Source organism: Bombina bombina, chromosome 6 (assembly GCF_027579735.1).
Source record: "Bombina bombina isolate aBomBom1 chromosome 6, aBomBom1.pri, whole genome shotgun sequence".
Taxonomy (NCBI): Eukaryota; Metazoa; Chordata; class Amphibia; order Anura; family Bombinatoridae; genus Bombina; species Bombina bombina.
In genome coordinates this window covers 882,110,901-882,132,792 of record NC_069504.1, presented here as the reverse complement: position 1 = coordinate 882,132,792, position 21,892 = coordinate 882,110,901, and the positions used below count along the sequence as shown (strand labels likewise).

The following is a 21,892-nucleotide window of genomic DNA, read 5'->3' as shown; positions in this document are numbered from 1 at the left end:
CTAACCCCTAATCTGCCGACCGGACCGCGCCGCTATTATAATAAAGTTATTAACCCCTAATCCGCCTCACTCCCGCCTCAATAACCCTATAATAAATAGTATTAACCCCTAATCTGCCCTCCCTAACATCGCCGACACCTAACTTCAAGTATTAACCCCTAATCTGCCGATCGGAGCTCACCGCTACTCTAATAAATTTTTTAACCCCTAAAGCTAATTCTAACCCTAACACCCCCCTAAATTAAATATAATTTTATTCTAACAAAATAAATTAACTCTTATTAAATAACTTATTCCTATTTAAAGCTAAATACTTACCTGTAAAATAAACCCTAATATAGCTACAATTTAAATTATAATTGTATTGTAGCTATTTTAGGATTAATATTTATTTTACAGGCAACTTTGTAATTATTTTAACCAGGTACAATAGCTATTAAATAGTTAATAACTATTTAATAGTTACCTAGTTAAAATAATTACAAAATTACCTGTAAAATAAATCCTAACCTAAGTTACAATTAAACCTAACACTACACTATCAATAAATTAATTAAATAAACTACCTACAAATAAATACAATGAAATAAACTAACTAAAGTACAAAAAATAAAAAAGAACTAAGTTACAAAAAAGAAAAAAATATTTACAAACATTAGAAAAAAATTACAACAATTTTAAACTTATTACACCTACTCTAAGCCCCCTAATAAAATAACAAAGACCCCCAAAATAAAAAAATGCCCTACCCTATTCTAAATTACAAAAGTTCAAAGCTCTTTTACCTTACCAGCCCTTAAAAGGGCCCTTTGCGGGGCATGCCCCAAAGAATTCAGCTCTTTTGCCTGTAAAAAAAAACATACAATACCCCCCCCCACACACATTACAACCCACCACCCACATACCCCTAATCTAACCCAAACCCCCCTTAAATAAACCTAACACTAAGCCCCTGAAGTTCTCCCTACCTTGTCTTCACCATGCCAGGTTCACCGATCGGTCCAGAAGAGGGTCCGAAGTCTTGATCCAAGCCCAAGCGGGGGGCTGAAGAGTGACGTCCATCCTCGGGCTGAAGTCTGGATCCAAGCGGCGGCTGAAGAAATCCATCATCAGGCTGAAGTCTTGATCCAAGCGGGCGCTGAAGACGTCCATCATCGGAACAGCCAATAGAATGCGAGCTCAATCTGATTGGCTGATCGGATCAGCCAATCGGATTGAACTTGAATCTGATTGGCTGATTCCATCAGCCAATCAGAATTTTCCTACCTTAATTCCGATTGGCTGATAGAATCCTATCAGCCAATCGGAATTCGACGGACGCCATCTTGGATGACGTCATTTAAAGGAACCGTCATTCGGCGAGTAGGCGTCGGTAGAAGAGGATGTTCCGCGTCGGCTGGAAGATGATGGCTCCGGAAGAAAGAAGATTGAAGATGCTGCTTCATAGAAGACTTCATCCCGATGATGGACTTCTTCAGCGCCCGCTTGGATCAAGACTTCAGCCCGATGATGGATTTCTTCAGCCGCCGCTTGGATCCAGACTTCAGCCCGAGGATGGACGTCACCCTTCAGCCCCCCGCTTGGGCTTGGATCAAGACTTCGGACCCTCTTCTGGACCGATCGGTGAACCTGGCATGGTGAAGACAAGGTAGGGAGAACTTCAGGGGCTTAGTGTTAGGTTTATTTAAGGGGGGTTTGGGTTAGATTAGGGGTATGTGGGTGGTGGGTTGTAATGTGTGTGGGGGGTATTGTATGTTTTTTTTTTTACAGGCAAAAGAGCTGAATTCTTTGGGGCATGCACCGCAAAGGGCCCTTTTAAGGGCTGGTAAGGTAAAAGAGCTTTGAACTTTTGTAATTTAGAATAGGGTAGGGCATTTTTTTATTTTGGGGGTCTTTGTTATTTTATTAGGGGGCTTAGAGTAGGTGTAATTAGTTTAAAATTGTTGTCATTTTTTTCTAATGTTTGTAAATATTTTTTTATTTTTTGTAACTTAGTTCTTTTTTATTTTTTGTACTTTAGTTAGTTTATTTAATTGTATTTATTTGTAGGAATTGTATTTAATTTATTTATTGATAGTGTAGTGTTAGGTTTAATTGTAACTTAGGTTAGGATTTATTTTACAGGTAATTTTGTTATTATTTTAACTAGGTAACTATTAAATAGTTATTAACTATTTAATAGCTATTGTACCTGGTTAAAATAATTACAAAGTTGCCTGTAAAATAAATATTAATCCTAAAATAGCTACAATATAATTATAATTTATATTGTAGCTATATTAGGGTTTATTTTACAGGTAAGTATTTAGCTTTAAATAGGAATAATTTATTTAATAATAGTTAATTTATTTCGTTAGATTTAAATGATATTTAATTTAGGGGGGTGTTAGGGTTAAAGTTAGACTTAGCTTTAGGGGTTAATAAATTTATTAGAGTAGCGGTGAGCTCCTGTCGGCAGATTAGGGGTTAATACTTGAAGTTAGGTGTCGGCAATGTTAGGGAGGGTAGATTAGGGGTTAATACTATTTTCTCCAACATTGGTGTGTCCGGTCCACGGCGTCATCCATTACTTGTGGGATATTCTCCTCCCCTACAGTGAAAGGCAAGGAGAGCACACAGCAAGAGCTGTCCATATAGCTCCCCCTCTGGCTCCGCCCCCCAGTCATTCTCCTTGCCGCTCTGAACAAGTAGCATCTCCACGGGGATGGTGAGGAGTTTGTGGTGTTAGTTGTAGTTCTTCTATCAAGAGTTTGTTATTTTAAAATAGTGCTGGTATGTACTATTTACTCTGAAACAGAAAGAGATGAAGAGTTCTGTTTAAAAGAGGAGTATGATTTTAGCAGCAGTAACTAAAATCGATTGCTGTTCCCACACAGGACTGTTGAGATGAGAGAACTTCAGTTGGGGTTAACAGTTTGCAGACTTTTCTGCTCAAGGTATGACTAGCCATTTTCTAACAAGACTGTGTAATGCTGGAAGGCTGTCATTTTTCCCTCATGGGGATCGGTAAGCCATTTTCTTAGACTTAAAAAGAATAAAGGGCTTATTATGGGCTATTAACTGGTGGACACTCTTAAGGGCTAAATCGATTGTTTATTTAAGTTTTTATTTAAAGTTTGAAGTGGATTTCACACTTTTATTATTTGGGGAACGTTTTTTATCGCCAGGCACTAGTTAAGACACCTTCCCAGTCAGGAAGGGCCTTTCACTGTATTAGGCAGAGCCTCATTTTCACGCCATTTTAGCACAGTTTCTTTTAAGTACAGTGCATGCAGATGCATGTGAGAGGGTCTGTTGTCCACTGAAAAAGTTCCTAGAAGGCTTGAAATACACCCCTGGAATAGTTGAAGTCACAACAAAGGCTGTGGCTGGCACTGTAGTGGGGTTAAAATTGCAAACGGCTCCGGTTTCCACATTTTAAGGGTTAACAGCTTGAAAATTGGGGTGCAATACTTTGAATGCATTAAGACACTGTGGTGAAAATTTGGTAAAGATTGGATAATTCCTTCATAGTTTTTCACATATTCAGTAATAAAGTGTGCCCTGTTTAACATTTAAAGAGACAGTAACGGTTTTGTTTTAAAACGTTTTTTGTACTTTATTAACCAGTTTAAGCCTGTTTAACATGTCTGTACCTTCTGATAGATCATGTTCTGTATGTATGGAAGCCAATGTGGTTCCCCCTTCAAATATATGTGATAATTGTGCCATAGCGTCCAAACACAGTAAGGACAGTATTGTCACAAATAGTAAGGTTGCCCAGGATGATTCCTCAGATGAAGGAAGTAGAGATAGTTCTACATCTTCTCCTTCTGTGTCTATACCAGTTATGCCCGCGCAGGCGACCCCTAGTACTTCTAGCGCGCCAATGCTTGTTACTATGCAACAATTGACGGCAGTAATGGATAACTCCATAGCTAATATTTTATCCAAAATGCCAGCATTTCAGAGAAAGAGCGATTGCTCTGTTTTAAACACTGTAGAGCAGGAGGGCGCTGATGATAATTTTTCTGTCATACCCTCACACCAGTCTGAAGTGGCAGTGAGAGAGGGTTTCTCAGATGGAGAAATTTCTGATACAGGAAGAATTTCTCAGCAGGCAGAACCTGATGTTGTGACATTTAAATTTAAATCAGAGCATCTCCGCGCATTACTTAAGGAGGTGCTATCTACTCTGGATGATTGTGACAATCTGGTCATCCCAGAAAACTTGTGCAAGATGGACAAGTTCCTAGAGGTCCCGGTGCACCCTGATGCCTTTCCGATACCTAAACGGGTGGCGGACATAGTGAATAAGGAGTGGGAGAAGCCAGGCATACCTTTTGTCCCTCCTATATTTAAGAAATTGTTCCCTATGGTCGACCCCAGGAAGGACATATGGCAAACAGTCCCTAAGGTCGAGGGGGCGGTTTCTACACTAGCCAAACGCACGACCATTCCCATTGAGGACAATTGTGTTTTCAAAGATCCTATGGATAAAAAATTGGAGGGTTTGCTTAAAAAGAATTTTGTACAGCAAGGTTACCTCCTTCAACCTATTTCGTGCATTATTCCTGTCACTACAGCGGCGTGGTTCTGGTTCGAGGAACTGGAAAAGTCGCTCAGTAGGGAGACTCCGTATGAGGAAGTCATGGACAGAATTCACGCACTTAAGTTAGCTAATTCCTTTATTTTAGACGCCGCTTTGCAGTTAGCGAGATTAGCAGTGAAAAATTCAGGGTTTGCAATTGTGACGCGCAGAGCGCTCTGGCTAAAGTCTTGGTCGGCGGATGTATCTTCCAAGACAAAATTGATTAGTATCCCTTTCAAAGGTAAGACCCTTTTTGGGGCCAGAATTGAAAGAAATTATTTCAGACATCACTGGGGGAAAGGGCCATGCCCTCCCACAGGATAGGCCTTTCAAGGCTAAGAATAAGTCCAATTTTCATTCCTTTCGCAATTACAGAAACGGACCGGCTTCTAACTCGGCAGCCTCTAGACAAGAGGGTAACGCTTCCCAGACTAAACCAGCTTGGAAACCAATGCAAGGCTGGAATAAGGGTAAACAGGTCAAGAAGCCTGCTGCTGCTACCAAGACAGCATGAAGGGGTAGCCCCCGATCCGGGACCGGATCTAGTAGGGGACAGACTCTCTCTCTTTGCTCAGGCTTGGGCAAGAGATGTTCAGGATCCCTGGACACTAGAAATAGTCTCTCAGGGTTATCTTCTAGAATTCAAGGAACTACCCACAAGGGGAAGGTTCCACATTTCTCACTTATCTTCAAACCAAATAAGTAGACAGGCATTCTTACATTGTGTAGAAGACCTGTTAAAGATGGGAGTGATACACCCAGTTCCAACTGTGGAACAAGGTCAGGGGTTTTTACTCAAATCTGTTTGTAGTTCCCAAAGAAGAGGGAACTTTCAGACCAATTCTGGATTTAAAAATTCTAAACAAATTTCTCAGAGTTCCATTGTTCAAAATGGAAAACATTCGAACAATTTTACCTACAATCCAGGAGGGTCAATATATGACTACAGTGGATTTAAAGGATGTGTATCTACATATTCCTATCCACAAAGATCATCATCAGTTCCTAAGGTTCGCCTTTCTGGACAAACATTATCAGTTTGTGGCTCTCCCATTCAGACTAGCCACTGCTCCCAGAATTTTCACAAAGGTGCTCGGGTCCCTTCTAGCGGTTCTAAGACCAAGGGGCATTGCAGTGGCACCTTATCTGGACGACATTCTAATTCAAGCGTCGTCTCTTTCCAAGGCAAAGGCTCATGCAGACATTGTTCTAGCCTTTCTCAGATCTCACGGGTGGAAGGTGAACGTAGAAAAGAGTTCCCTGTCTCCGTCGACAAGAGTTCCCTTTTTGGGAACAATAATAGATTCTTTTGAAAGAAGATCTTCCTGACAGAAGTCAGAAAGTCAAAGCTTCTAAACGCTTGTCAAGTTCTTCTCTCTATTCTGCAGCCTTCCATAGCTCAGTGCATGGAAGTAGTAGGGTTGATGGTTGCAGCAATGGACATAGTTCCTTTTGCTCGAATTCATCTAAGACCATTACAACTGTGCATGCTCCAGTAGACAGGATCACCTGTCTCAGGGAATGAGTATCTGCAGACCAAAGTGGGTCATTGTCACGACCGACGCCAGTCTATCAGGCTGGGGCGCGGTCTGGGATTCCCTGAAAACTCAGGGTTTATGGTCTCGGGAAGAGTCTCTTCTCCCGATCAACATCCTGGAACTGAGAGCGATATTCAATGCTCTCCGGGCTTGGCCTCATCTAGTGAAGGCCGGATACATAAGATTCCAGTCAGATAACATGACGACTGTAGCTTACATCAACCATCAGGGAGGAACAAGGAGTTCCTTGGCGATGAGAGAGGTATCCAAGATTATCAAATGGGCGGAGGATCACTCCTGCCACCTATCTGCAATCCACATCCCAGAAGTAGACAACTGGGAGGCGGATTATCTGAGTCGTCAGATTTTCTATCCGGGGGAGTGGGAACTCCACCCGGAGGTGTTTGCCCAGTTGACTCAATTATGGGGCATTCCATACATGGATCTGATGGCGTCTCGTCAGAACTTCAAGGTTCCTTGCTACGGGTCCAGATCCAGGGATCCCAAGGCCACTCTAGTGGATGCATTAGTGGCGCCTTGGTCGTTCAACCTAGCTTATGCGTTTCCACCGTTCCCTCTCCTTCCCAGGCTTGTAGCCAGGATCAGACAGGAGAAGGCCTCTGTGATTCTGATAGCTCCTGCGTGGCCGCGCAGGACTTGGTATGCAGACCTGGTGAATATGTTATCGGCTCCACCATGGAAGCTACCTTTGAGACAGGATCTTCTAGTACAAGGTCCATTCGAACATCCAAATCTAATTTCTCTGCAGCTGACTGCTTGGAAATTGAACGTTTGATTTTATCCAAGCGTGGGTTTTCAGATTCAGTGATAGATCCAGAAAACCTGTGTCTAGAAAGATTTACCATAAAATATGGAAAAGATATATCTGTTGGTGTGAATCCAAGGGATTCTCCTGGAGTAAGATTAAAATTCCTAAGATCCTCTCCTTTCTCCAAGAAGGTTTGGATAAGGGATTGTCAGCGAGTTCTCTAAATTTAGTTCTTTCAGTTCTTCAGGGGGTTCCGTTTGAACCCTTACATTCCATAGATATCAAGTTGTTATCTTGGAAAGTTCTGTTTTTGGTTGCTATTTCTTCTGCTAGAAGAGTTTCTGGATTATCTGCTTTGCAGTGTGATCCACCCTATCTGGTGTTCCATTCAGATAAGGTTATTTTGCGTACCAAGCCTGGTTTTCTTCCAAAAGTTGTTTCCAACTAGAATATTAACCAGGAAATAGTTGTTCCTTCTCTGTGCCCGAATCCAGTTTCAAAGAAGGAACGTTTGTTACACAATTTAGATGTATTCCGTGCTTTAAAGTTCTATTTAGAAGCAACAAAGAATTTTAGACAAACCTCATCCTTGTTTGTCGTTTACTCTGGTAAGAGGAGAGGACAAAAAGCTATTGCTACCTCTCTTTCTTTCTGGCTGAAAAGCATTATCCGATTGGCTTATGAGACTGCCGGACGGCAGCCTCCTGAACGAATCACAGCTCACTCCACTAGGGCTGTGGCTTCCACATGGGCCTTCAAGAACGAGGCTTCTGTTAATCAGATATGTAAGGTAGCGACTTGGTCTTCTCTGCACACTTTTTCCAAATTTTACAAATTTGATATTTTTGCTTCTTCGAAGGCTGTTTTTGGGAGAAAGGTTTTGCAAGCCGTGGTGCCTTCTGTTTAGGTAACCTGATTTGCTCCCTCCCTTCATCCGTGTCCTAAAGCTTTGGTATTGGTTCCCACAAGTAATGGATGACGCCGTGGACCGGACACACCAATGTTGGAGAAAACAGAATTTATGCTTACCTGATAAATTACTTTCTCCAACGGTGTGTCCGGTCCACGGCCCGCCCTGGTTTTTTAATCAGGTTTGAAATTTTTTTCTTTTTCTTTATAAACTACAGTCACCACGGCACCCTATAGTTTCTCCTTTTTCTCCTAACCGTCGGTCGAATGACTGGGGGGCGGAGCCAGAGGGGGAGCTATATGGACAGCTCTTGCTGTGTGCTCTCCTTGCCTTTCCCTGTAGGGGAGGAGAATATCCCACAAGTAATGGATGACGCCGTGGACCGGACACACCGTTGGAGAAAGTAATTTATCAGGTAAGCATAAATTCTGTTTCTTATAGGGTTATTGAGGCGGGAGTGAGGCGGATTAGGGGTTAATACATTTATTATAGTAGCGCTCAGGTCCGGTCGGCAGATTAGGGGTTAATAAGTGTAGTTAGGTGGAGGCGACGTTGGGGGCGGCAGATTAGGGGTTAATAAATATAATATAGGGGTCGGCGATGTTAGGGCAGCAGATTAGGGGTACATAGGGATAATGTAGGTGGCGGGGGTGTATGGAGCGGCAGATTAGGGGTTAAAAATAATATGCAGGGGTCAGCGATAGCGGGGGCGTTAGATTAGGGGTTAATAAGTGTAAGGTTAGAGGTGTTTAGACTCGGGGTACATGTTAGAGTGTTAGGTGCAGACGTAGGAAGTGTTTCCCCATAGGAAACAATGGGGCTGCGTTAGGAGCTGAACGCGGCTTTTTTGCAGGTGTTAGGTTTTTTTTTCAGCTCAAACAGCCCCATTGTTTTCTATGGGGGAATCGTGCACGAGCACGTTTTTGAAGCTGGCCGCGTCCGTAAGCACCGCTGGTATCGAGAGTTGCAGTGGCGTTAAATTATGCTCTACGCTCCCTTTTTGGAGCCTAACGCACTGAAAACCCAGCCATTCTGTGAACTCTAAATACCAGCGGTATTTAAAAGGTGCGGGGGAAAAAAATTACGCGTAGCTAACGCACCCCTTTGGCCGCCAAACTCTAAATCTAGCCGTTAGTTGTTTTTTTTTATTTCACAGGTAAGTTTGTATTTGTTTTAACTAGGTAGACTAGTTAGTAAATAGTTATTAACTATTTACTAACTACCTAGTTAAAATAAATGCAAAGTTACCTGTAAAATAAAACCTAACCTGCCTTACACTAAAATATAATATTACAATAAAATAAAAAAATTAAATTAATCAAATACAATTTATCTAAATTACAAAAAAAAATAAACACTAAATTACACAAAATAAAAAACGAAATGATCAAAAATAAAAACAAATTACTCCTAATCCAATAGCCCTATCAAGATAAGAAAGCCCCCCAAAACAAAAAAAAACCTAGCCTACACTATACTGCCAATAGCCCTTAAAAGAGCCTTTTGCTGGGCATTGCCCCAAAGAAATAGCCCATAGAATGCAAGCTCAATCCTATTGGCTGATTGCAACAGCCAATAGGATTTTTTCCCTTTTAATTCCTATTGACTGATAGAATTCTATCAGCCAATCGGAATGTAATGGACGCCATCTTGGATGACGTCACTTAAATGGAAACTTCCTTCTACAGCGACCATCGGAAGAAGAGGATGCTCCGCGCCAGATGTCTTGAAGATGGACCCGCTCCGCGCCGAATGGATGAAGATAGAAGATGCCGTCTGGATGAAGACTTCTGTCCGCTTGGATGAAGACTTCTGCCGGCTTCGTTGAGGACTTCTGCCTGCTTGTATGAAGACTTCTGCTGCCTCGATGATGATGGATGTCCAGTCCTCGAAAACTGTAAGTGGATCGTCGGGGGTTAGTGTTAGGTTTTATTTTTAGCTTAGGGCTTGGGCACCGTAAAAGAGCTAAATGCCGTTTTAAGGGCAATGCCCATCCAAATGCCCTTTTCAGGGCAATGGTTAGCTTAGGTTTTTTTAGAATTTTTGGGGGGATTTTGGTTGTGTGGGTGGTGGGTTTTACTGTTGGGGGGTTGTTTGTATTTTTTTTTTTTACAGGTAAAAGAGCTGATTTCTTTGGGGCAATGCCCCGCAAAAGGCCCTTTTAAGGGCTATTGGCAGTTTAGTGTAGGCTATGTTTTTTTTGGGGGGGGGGGGGGCTTTTTTATTTTGATATTGCTATTAGATTAGGAGTAATTTATTTTTCTCCTGTTAAGTGTGGTCAGTCCACGGGTCATCATTACTTCTGGGATATTAACTCCTCCCCAACAGGAAGTGCAAGAGGATCACCCAGCAGAGCTGCTATATAGCTCCTCCCCTCTACGTCACACCCAGTCATTCTCTTGCACCCAACTAATAGATAGGATGTGTGAGAGGACTGTGGTGATTATACTTAGTTTTTATAACTTCAATCAAAAGTTTGTTATTTTAAAACAGCACCGGAGTGTGTTGTTCCTTCTCAGGGAGAATTTGAAGAAGAATCTACCTGAGTTTCTGTATGATTTTAACCGGAGTAGTTAAGATCATGTTGCTGTTCTCGGCCATCTGAGGGGTGAGGTAAACTTCAGATCAGGGGACAGCGGGCAGGTTCACCTGCAATGAGGTATGTAGCAGCATATTATTTTCTGAGGAATGGAATTGACTAGAAAATACTGCCAATACCTATATAATGTAAGTTCAGCCTTAAATGCAGTAGTAGCAACTGGTATCAGGCTGTCATGTATGTATATTTTCACTTCAGTATTCTGGGGAATGGCACTTCACTGGAATAATACTGTATGCATAAAGCTTTAGCCTATTTTGCAGTGAAAACGGCTAGCAGCAGGCTTTCTATGACAATTCATTTATTTGATATTAAACGTTTTGCTGCAATGTTAAATCGTTTAATTCTATGAGGTACTGGGTGAAAAATTGTTTGGGCACTATTTTTATCCACTTGGCGGGCATTTTATTTAATTTAAGACAGTTTACTGATCTCCCTCACTGTTGTGTGTGAGGGTGAGGGGCTTAATTTGTCGCTTTTACTACGCATCAAAAATTCAGTCACAAGTCTGTTTTTCTTCCCTGCATGATCCGGTTCGTCTCTACAGAGCTCAAGGGTCTTCAAAAGTTATTTTGAGGGAGGTAATCACTCACAGCAGACCTGTGAGATTGTGCTTTTGACTGTGATAAAAAACGTTATATTCTGTACATTTTTTTCTACTTTTACAGGGTTAGTTATCCATTACTAATGGGGGCAATCCTTTGCTAAAACTGTATTTTTACCGGAAAGAATTTGATTTTATAGTTTATCCGTTTTTATTGTACTCAACTGTCATAACTTTCTGTGCTTCTTAAAGGCACAGTATGTTTTTTTCATACTATTTGTAAAGTGAATTGAAAAGTATTTCCAAGTTTGCTGGTTTAATTGCTAGTGTGTTAAACATGTCTGACTCAGAGGAATATCTCTGTGCTATATGTGCTAAAGCCAAAGTGGAGCCCAATAGAAATTTATGTACTAATTGCATTGATGCTACTTTAAATAAAAGTCAATCTGTACAAATTGAACATCATTCACCAGACAACGAGAGGAAAGTTATGCCGACTAACTCCCCTCACGTGTCAGTACATGGCTAATTTTATGACTGAAGTTTTGTCTAAATTACCAGAACTTAGAGGGAAGCGTGACCACTCTGGGGTGAGAACAGAGTGCGCTGATAATACTAGGGCCATGTCAGATACTGCGTCACAGTATGCGGAACATGAGGACGGAGAGCTTCAATCTGCAGGTGACGGTTCTGATCCCAATAGAGTGGATTCAGACATTTCTAATTTTAAATTTAAGCTTGAAAACCTCCGCGTACTGCTAGGGGAGGTATTAGCGGCTCTGAATGATTGTAACACCGTTGCAATCCCAGAGAAATTATGTAGGCTGGATAGATACTATGCGGTACCGGCGAGTACTGACGTATTTCCTATACCTAAGAGGCTTACAGAGATAATTACTAAGGAGTGGGATAGGCCCGGTGTACCCTTTTCCCCCCCTCCTGTATTTAGAAAAATGTTTCCAATAGACGCCACCACACGGGACTTATGGCAGACGATCCCTAAGGTGGAGGGAGCAGTTTCTACTCTGGCTAAGCGTACCACTATCCCGGTGGAGGATAGCTGTGCCTTTTCAGATCCAATGGATAAAAAATTAGAGGGTTACCTTAAGAAAATGTTTGTTCAACAAGGTTTTATATTGCAACCCCTTGCATGCATTGCGTCTGTCACAGCCGCGGCCGCTTTTTGGTCCGAGTCCCTGGAAGAGACTCTTGACTCAATAACTATAGAGGAAATTTCAAACAGGCTTAAAACGCTTAAGCTAGCTAATTCATTTGTTTCAGATGCCGTAGTACATTTAACTAAGCTTACGGCTAAGAATTCCGGATTCGCCATTCAGGCACGCAGAGCACTGTGGCTAAAATCCTGGTCAGCTGACGTTACTTCTAAATCTAAGTTACTTAACATACCTTTCAAAGGGCAGACCTTATTCGGGCCCGGTTTGAAAGAAATTATCGCTGACATTACAGGAGGTAAAGGCCATGCCCTGCCTCAAGACAGAGCCAAACCTAGGGCTAGACAGTCTACTTTTCGTTCCTTCCGTAATTTCAAGGCAGGAGCAGCATCAACTTCCTCTGCACCAAAGCAGGAAGGAGCTGTTGCTCGCTACAGACAAGGCTGGAGACCTAACCAGTCCTGGAACAAGGGCAAGCAGGCCAGAAAACCTCCTGCCCCTAAGACAGCATGAATTGAGGGCCCCCGATCCGGGAACGGATCTAGTGGGGGGCAGACTTTCTCTCTTCGCCCAGGCTTGGGCAAGAGATGTCCAGGATCCCTGGGCGTTAGAGATCATATCTCAGGGATATCTTCTGGACTTCAAATCCTCTCCCCCAAAAGGGAGATTCCATCTGTCAAGGTTGTCAACAAACCAAATAAAGAAAGAGGCGTTTCTACGCTGTGTACAAGATCTGTTACTAATGGGAGTAATCCATCCGGTTCCGCGGTCGGAACACGGACAGGGGTTTTACTCAAATCTGTTTGTGGTTCCCAAGAAAGAAGGAACCTTCAGACCAATCTTGGATTTAAAGATCCTAAACAAATTCCTAAGAGTTCCATCGTTCAAAATGGAAACTATTCGGACAATTTTACCCATGATCCAAAAGGGTCAGTACATGACCACAGTGGATTTAAAGGATGCTTACCTTCACATACCGATTCACAGAGATCATTACCGGTATCTAAGGTTTGCCTTCCTAGACAGGCATTACCAGTTTGTAGCTCTTCCATTCGGGTTGGCTACGGCTCCAAGAATCTTCACAAAGGTTCTGAGTGCTCTTCTGGCGGTGCTAAGACCACGAGGAATTTCGGTAGCTCCGTACCTAGACGACATTCTGATTCAAGCTTCAAGCTTTCAAGCTGCCAAGTCTCATACAGAGTTAGTACTGGCATTTCTAAGATCGCATGGGTGGAAGGTAAACGAAAAGAAGAGTTCTCTCTTTCCACTCACAAGAGTTCCCTTTTTGGGGACGCTTATAGATTCTGTAGAAATGAAGATCTACCTGACAGAAGACAGGTTAACAAAGCTTCAAAATGCTTGCCGTGTCCTTCATTCCATTCAACACCCGTCAGTGGCTCAATGCATGGAGGTGATCGGCTTAATGGTAGCGGCAATGGACATAGTACCCTTTGCACGCCTACATCTCAGACCTCTGCAATTGTGCATGCTATGTCAGTGGAATGGGGATTACTCAGATTTGTCCCCTACTCTGAATCTGGATCAAGAGACCAGGAATTCTCTTCTGTGGTGGCTTTCTTGGCCACATCTGTCCAGGGGGATGCCATTCAGCAGGCCAGATTGGACAATTGTAACAACAGACACCAGCCTGCTAGGTTGGGGCGCTGTCTGGAATTTTCTGAAGGCTCAGGGATCATGGACTCAGGAGGAGAGTCTCCTGCCAATAAACATTCTGGAATTGAGAGCAGTTCTCAATGCCCTTCTGGCTTGGCCCCAGTTAACAACTCGGGGGTTCATCAGGTTTCAGTCGGACAACATCACGACTGTAGCTTACATCAACCATCAAGGAGGGACAAGAAGCTCCCTAGCGATGATGGAAGTATCAAAGATAATTCGCTGGGCAGAGACTCACTCTTGCCACCTATCAGCAATCCACATCCCGGGAGTGGAGAACTGGGAGGCGGATTTCCTAAGTCATCAGACTTTTCATCCGGGGGAGTGGGAACTTCATCCGGAGGTCTTTGCCCAAATACTTCGACGTTGGGGCAAACCAGAAATAGATCTCATGGCGTCTCGACAGAACGCCAAGCTCCCTTGTTACGGGTCCAGATCCAGGGATCTGGGAGCGGCCCTGGTAGATGCTTTGACAGCACCTTGGACCTTCGGGAGGGCTTATGTGTTTCCACCCTTCCCGATGCTTCCTCGATTGATTGCCAGGATCAAACAGGAGAAAGCATCGGTGATTCTAATAGCGCCTGCGTGGCCACGCAGGACCTGGTATGCAGATCTAGTGGACATGTCATCCTGTCCACCTTGGTCTCTGCCTCTGAGACAGGACCTTCTGATTCAGGGTCCCTTCAAACATCAAAATCTAATTTCTCTGAAGCTGACTGCCTGGAAATTGAACGCTTGATTTTATCAAAACGTGGATTTTCTGAGTCAGTAATTGATACCTTAATACAGGCTAGGAAGCCTGTTACCAGAAAGATTTACCATAAAATATGGCGTAAATACCTATATTGGTGCGAATCCAAAGGTTACTCTTGGAGTAAGGTTAGGATTCCTAGGATATTGTCTTTTCTACAAGAAGGTTTAGAAAAGGGTTTATCCGCTAGTTCCTTAAAGGGACAGATTTCAGCTCTGTCCATTCTGTTACACAAACGTCTGTCAGAAGTTCCAGACGTTCAGGCTTTTTGTCAGGCTTTGGCCAGGATTAAGCCTGTGTTTAAAACTGTTGCTCCGCCATGGAGTTTAAACCTAGTTCTTAACGTTTTACAGGGTGTTCCGTTTGAACCCCTTCATTCCATTGATATAAAATTGTTATCTTGGAAAGTTCTGTTTTTAATGGCTATTTCCTCGGCTCGAAGAGTCTCTGAGTTATCAGCCTTACATTGTGATTCTCCTTATCTGATTTTTCACTCAGACAAGGTAGTTCTGCGTACTAAACCTGGGTTCTTACCTAAGGTAGTCACTAACAGGAATATCAATCAAGAGATTGTTGTTCCACCCTTGTGTCCAAATCCTTCTTCAAAGAAGGAACGACTTCTACACAATCTGGATGTAGTTCGTGCCCTGAAATTTTATTTACAGGCAACAAAAGATTTTCGACAAACGTCTTCCCTGTTTGTCGTTTATTCTGGTCAGAGGAGAGGTCAAAAAGCTTCTGCTACCTCTCTCTCTTTTTGGCTTCGTAGCATAATACGTTTAGCTTATTAGACTGCTGGACAGCAGCCTCCTGAAAGAATTACAGCTCATTCCACTAGAGCTGTGGCTTCCACTTGGGCCTTTAAGAATGAGGCCTCTGTTGAACAGATTTGCAAGGCTGCAACTTGGTCTTCGCTTCATACTTTTTCCAAATTTTACAAATTTGACACTTTTGCTTCTTCGGAGGCTGTTTTTGGGAGAAAGGTTCTTCAGGCAGTGGTTCCTTCCGTATAAAGATCCTGCCTGTCCCTCCCGTCATCCGTGTACTTTAGCTTTGGTATTGGTATCCCAGAAGTAATGATGACCCGTGGACTGACCACACTTAACAGGAGAAAACATAATTTATGCTTACCTGATAAATTCCTTTCTCCTGTAGTGTGGTCAGTCCACGGCCCGCCCTGTTTTTTATGGCAGGTCTAAATTTTTAAATTATACTCCAGTCACCACTGCACCCTTCAGCTTCTCCTTTCTCGTTGGTTCTCGGTCGAATGACTTGGTGTGACGTAGAGGGGAGGAGCTATATAGCAGCTCTGCTGGGTGATCCTCTTGCACTTCCTGTTGGGGAGGAGTTAATATCCCAGAAGTAATGATGACCCGTGGACTGACCACACTACAGGAGAAAGGAATTTATCAGGTAAGCATAAATTATGTTTTTATTTTTGATAATTTCGTTTCTTATTTTGTGTAATTTAGTGTTTGTTTTTTTTGTAAGTTAGATAATTGTATTTGATTATTTGTTTTTTGTTTTATTGTAATGTTAGTTTTTAGTGTAAGGCAGGTTAGGTTTTATTTTACAGGTAACTTTGTATTTATTTTAACTAGGTAGTTAGTAAATAGTTAATAACTTTTTACTAACTAGTCTACCTAGTTAAAATAAATACAAACTTACCTTTGAAATAAAAATAAAACCTAAGCTAGCTACAATGTAACTATTAGTTATATTGTAGCTAGCTTAGGTTTTATTTTACAGGTAAGTATGTATTTAGTTTTAAATAGGTTATTTAGGTAATAGTTGTAAGTTTTATTTAGATTTATTTTAATTTTATTTGTTAGGGGGTGTTAGGGTTAGGGTTACGTTAGGGATAGGTTTAGGGGTTAATATATTTATGTAGTGATGCGGGAGGGCGGCGGTTTAGGGGTTAATAGGTTTATTATAATGGTGTCGGGGAGCGGCGGAATATGGTTTAATACATTTTTTAAGTGGCGGCGATGTCCGGAGCGGCAGATTAGGGGTTAATCATTTTATTTTAGTGTTTGCAATGCGGGAGGGCCTCGGTTTAGGGGTTAATAGGTAGTTTATGGGTGTTAGTGTACTTTGTAACAGTTTAGTTATGAGTTTTATGCTACAGATTTGTAACGTAAAACTCATTACTACTGACTTTAGATGGCGGTACAAATCTTGTGGTTATAGAGTGTATTGCTTACATTTTGGCCTCCCAGGCAAACTCATAATACCGGCGTTATGGGAGTCCCATTGAAAAAGGACTTTTTAAAAAGTGTGGTCCTGACATTGCGTGACGGCCAAAAAGGTGTGCGGTACACCTGTGCTCTACAAATAGCTGATAATAATATTTGAGTAATCCTTCTGCATATCCATTCACATATGGCTTAATCCCCTCTTAGTCAGAATTGATATCCTTCCATGTAATCAACCAGCTTATTTCTGTACACTACAAGCAAACACATTCTTCCCCCTGCAGTCTTTGCAAGGTTTGATTATTCTATGGAACTCATTGTCTAAAAGCAGGGAGATGTGTGAGTTTAGTGAAAGACTGCATAGTATGACATTGGAATTGAAGTCAATTTCATATTTAGAGGACTAGCTCTAAACTTTAATACTTCTCTACAATTATCGCTGTTTTTTTCTCCTTTAATCCTAATATATATTTTTTTACAGATCCACTGTATAACAATTGTGCATTTCCAGAAGAAACATGGCCAGGGTGTGAAAGTGAGATAATTTACGCTTTGTTTATACCTGGATCCCTTGTGTGGGTCAAACAGTGGGGACACCCTTGGTGAGAAACCACACATAAGCTGTATTTACTGCTCTATGCATATGTTCTACTAATATCAAGTTGTTTGCTTATACTTTACTCTTTCTGTTTGTGTCCAGGTGGCCAGCAATTGTAGATTTTGATCCTGAGATTGCTGATTTTATGCTTTTTGAAAATATTGAAGCTCAGCTTCCTGTAAGTGCCAGACACTGGTATGGTTTAAAATACATGTAATAAATTCACATCACATACATTAAGACCGTGCTCACTATCTTAGCTCAACCTTATAGCACTCACCAACAAATGCAAGATAAGACAATGCAATAGAACTTAGTCTGAACTTCAAATGATTTTTTTCTGACAATTTTAAAAGTTATGTCTATTTCCACTCCCCCTGTACCATGTGACACAGCCATCAGCCAAACACAAATGCATACACGTACCATGTGACAGCCATCAGACAATCACAAATGTATATATGTTTATTCTGTAAATTCTTGCACATGGTTAGTAGGAGCTGGTGACTCAAAAAGTTTAAATAAGAAAAGACTGTGCACATTTGGTTAATGGAAGCAAACCAGAAAGTTGTTTAAAATTGCATGCTCTATCTGAATAAAGAAAGTTTAATTTTGACTTGAATGTCCCTTTAAAACCAGAGAAAAAACACAAATGAGGCTTCACTTTTTCTTGTGGTAAAACACCTTCTTTGTCCTAAGTCACTTTATTCTTTCTTGTCCTACAGACCAGTCAGGTAGAAGCCCAGATACTCTTGTAATGTTTTTTTTCTCCATAAAATGGTGAGTCCAGTAGATAATCACATGTGGGGGTTTTCTCCAGTTTTAATCCATCCAACTCTCCGGAATCCCTCATTCAAATTTTTGCCTTCAAGATGGAGGGAATTAATTCTGAAGTGTTGATCCAAACATAGTTGATAGGGGTTCACTAATTAATCTGAATCCCATTTCCCCCCTCAGAGTGCCTACTGAACCCCCTGGGTGAAATGCTGATTGATTCTTGCACTTTTTAATTTACAATTTTCTTAGCCTCCTGAAAATTAAAGAATAGTGCAACCAGCATTTCCGCTCTTCAGTAACACCAGGGATATTAGCATAGCCCCTCTCACTTAACTTGTGCTAAAATTTATCTTTTCTTTCATAATATGGTGAGAGTCTACAAGCCATCATATGTGGGATTAAACTTTAACCTACTAGGAGGAGGCAAAAACTTTCAACATAGAATTTTAATATTTTCCAGGGGGCAGGCACACATTACCCAAAACATCAAGAGCTTCAATACCTTCCACTTCCTGCTTCACTTAAGTCTTCACAGGAGAACAGCCGTATGGTGCAATGCTGTTAATTTATGACTGAAAGGGGAGCTCAAATTGTCTGTGAGACCCGTCTATCCTCCTCAGAGAACCGAGAAAAGATCAGAGGGTTGCACAGGAGTACCATGGAGTACCATGGCTGGTTAGTGTAAATCTCTTGCAGGAGTTGTTCCCCAACCTGCCACGGTGGTCACTAGTACTGGTCTTGAGTCACGTTTTGGCATTTCAAAGTACTTCCTACCAGAGATCCTGAGTTGGTGGCATCTGACTAGAATGAGGGCATTGCTGCAGGCAGGGGCCAGAGACAGGCCCCCTAACCTCCAGGGCCAGGCCCCACACTCCATAGCCCTTACAGAGACAGACCCCCCCCCTACTATAGACCCCCTGAGCAACAAATCCCACATACAGGCACAAGGTCCCCACTCTGGGGCCAGGGCCCCAACTGAACCCACACTTAACTGCTTAGTTACTGATAGGGCAGCTTTCAGCCCTAGCTTAAGCAGCACACCAGGAGCCATTTGTGGACCCCCATACTTGCTGGGCCCTCTATCCAGGTCCTATTTGCCTGGCTGATCAGTCCACCCCTGGCTGCAGGACACAGGTAAGTGCAGCAGTGAGTGCACACAAGGTAATTAGAATTAGTTTTTTACTCTCATAGCCCTCACTCTTGGCTGGACACTGTTACAGGAGTACTGCACATAGCCAGGGTGTCACTTTTTAATGAGCACTTAATTATGGCAAGGCTGGGGACCGAGAGACTTATCTCAGACATTGTCAGGGTTTTTCCCTGTTGTGTTTGCCATGTGCTGCTGGCAGCCATTTTACTCACCTCTCTTCCTGACTTGGTGCATTGTGGGGGATGCTGCTCACTTCCTACACTTCCTTTTATGGCCAGACTGTTGTACATCATCCATGTGAGACAGGATGCAGTCTCAGAATTGTGATGTCATCATTTATTATTTAAAGGGCCTCTGTTCAGTATGCTTTGCCTTTGCGTTGTCTGACACCTGTTTGTCAGAGTTCCTGTGTATTACCTGGCTGCCTGACGTCCTTCCTGGTTCCTGATCCCTGGCTTGTTCCTGACTCTGCTGTTCTCCTTGTTCCTGATTCCGGCTCGTCTGACTATTCGCTTTGGCTCCTGACTCAGCTCGTCTGACTACCAGCTCTGGTTTTGACTCCTGGCTTATTATTTGACTTGTGGACATTTTATAATTTTTTGCTATTAATAAAGGTGTGATTATTTTTGCACTTCTCGTCTCAGTCTGATTCCTGGCACCCTGACATTACGCAAAGGCCATGAATCCTGATGCTGCTAATTATCCACCTTTATCTGCCATAATTTCCAGGATGGATGTACAGGATCACCGCTTGGATCAATTTGCACTAGCCCTGCAAACCCTGCTGACTCGCCCTGCACATTTGGACCAAAGTGTCCCGCATGTTATGGCTGCTCCTGTTTCCGCTGCTGCACCTTTGCCTACCAGGAGCATGTCCGGTTCTGCACCTCTACCTCAGCGATATGGAGGCGATCCTATTCAGTGCAGAGGGTTTTTGAACCAGGTGGGCATTTACTTGGAGATGTTACCTCAGGCGTTTCTCTTTGACAGAGCTAAGGTGGGATTTCTCATCTTGTTACTCTCTGACACAGCTTTTGCCTGGGCTAATCCCTTGTGGGAGACTAATAAACCTGTGATTTCAAATTACCCTGAATTTGTGGCCTCCTTTCGAAGGGTATTTGATGTTCCGGCTTGCTCCTCCTCTGCTGCTAAACGACTCATGTCCATTCAGCAAGGTACAAGATCTGTTGCTCAGTATGCTATTGAGTTCCGTACGCTTGCCGCAGAGGTAGGTTGGAACAATGAAGCCCTTGTTGCCGCCTTCTTTCATGGGCTCTCTGATGCGATTAAAGACGAAGTTGCTGCCAGAGATTTACCAGAGGATCTCAAAGCATTGGTGTCTTTTTTTATCCTAATTGACATCAGACTCAGAGAGAGGCCCTCTTTCAAGGAGCTCTTGCGGAAGCCTCCTGTTCCGTTGTCGCCTACGTGTTCGTTCCCACCCATGCCTCCCTCTCCTCCCATGCCTCCTGGTCCCGAGTCACCAGGTACTGCTGAGCCGATGCAGTTGGGATTCACGCGTCTCTCCGCGGTGGAGAGGGCCTTTAGGAGGAGGGAGGGGCTCTGCCTCTATTGTGGGTTACAGGGCCACCTGTTGAAGTCTTGTCCTACACGGCCGGGAAACGCTCACACCTAAGGTCCTGTCGGGGGCAGATCTTGGGTGGTTTATCCTTGTCCCCGGAACCGCTTAAGGAAAAACCTTTGGTCACGGTTGTCCTTTCCTGGGTGGACTCCTCCATAGTCTTGTTGACTCCGGTGCTGCTGGCTATTTCATTGACAGTGCTTTTGTATCAAAGCACTCCATTCCTGTTTTGCCTCGGTCGGTTCCGCTTGCTATTGAGGCCATTGATGGCAGGCCCCTTCAGCTCGCACTCGTTACTCACGAAACTGCTCCGTTGTCCATGGCTGTTTGGGCTCTCTATTTTGAAACCCTCCAGTTCCAGGTGATAAACTCTCCGCATTTTCCAGTTGTTCTGGGTTATCCCTGGCTCCAAAAGCACAATCCCAGTCTCGACTGGCGCAGGTCCGATATTTTGTTGTGGTCCCCGCAATGTATTTCCACTTGTCTTCGGAAACCAGTTAAATTCTTGTGCACTTCTTCGGTATCTCAATTGCCAGAGGAGTACCGAGAGTTCTGAGACGTGTTTGACAAGGTGCGTGCAGGTACGTTGCCTCCTCACCGGTCTTACGATTGTGCCATAGACCTGCAACCCGGAGCCATTCCTCCTCGGGGCCGGGTGTACCCTCGTGGGGGATCATCCGCAAATCCTGCTCTCCTGCAGGGGCTTGCTTCTTTTTTGTGAAGAAAAAGGGTGCCGAGTTAAGACCATGTATCTATTATAGGGGTCTTAATTGTCTTACCATTAAGAATGCTTACCCTATTCCCCCCAAGGCAGAACACTGTGCGATGTGCGATCTCATCGCAGAATCTGTAGTGTGTCTGCAGAAAGACCGGACGTGACAGTAAAAAAAAAAATTGCCTGCACTTTCTCCAACATAGGTGTGTCCGGTCCACGGCGTCATCCTTACTTGTGGGATATTCTCCTCCCCAACAGGAAATGGCAAAGAGCCCAGCAAAGCTGGTCACATGATCCCTCCTAGGCTCCGCCTACCCCAGTCATTCTCTTTGCCGTTGTACAGGCAAC

At 43.0% G+C, this 21,892-nt stretch overlaps 1 protein-coding gene across 1 annotated transcript in view; it reads left to right on the top strand.

Moving 5' to 3' along the window:
- Positions 1–21,892, top strand: part of ZCWPW1 (zinc finger CW-type and PWWP domain containing 1) — a gene marked incomplete in the record, with an annotated part of 455,090 nt that overhangs the window by 187,920 nt on the left and 245,278 nt on the right. The window contains 2 exon segments of the mRNA XM_053718378.1: positions 17,204–17,324; positions 17,423–17,498. Of these exon segments, the coding sequence (XP_053574353.1) occupies positions 17,204–17,324; positions 17,423–17,498 (197 nt within the window).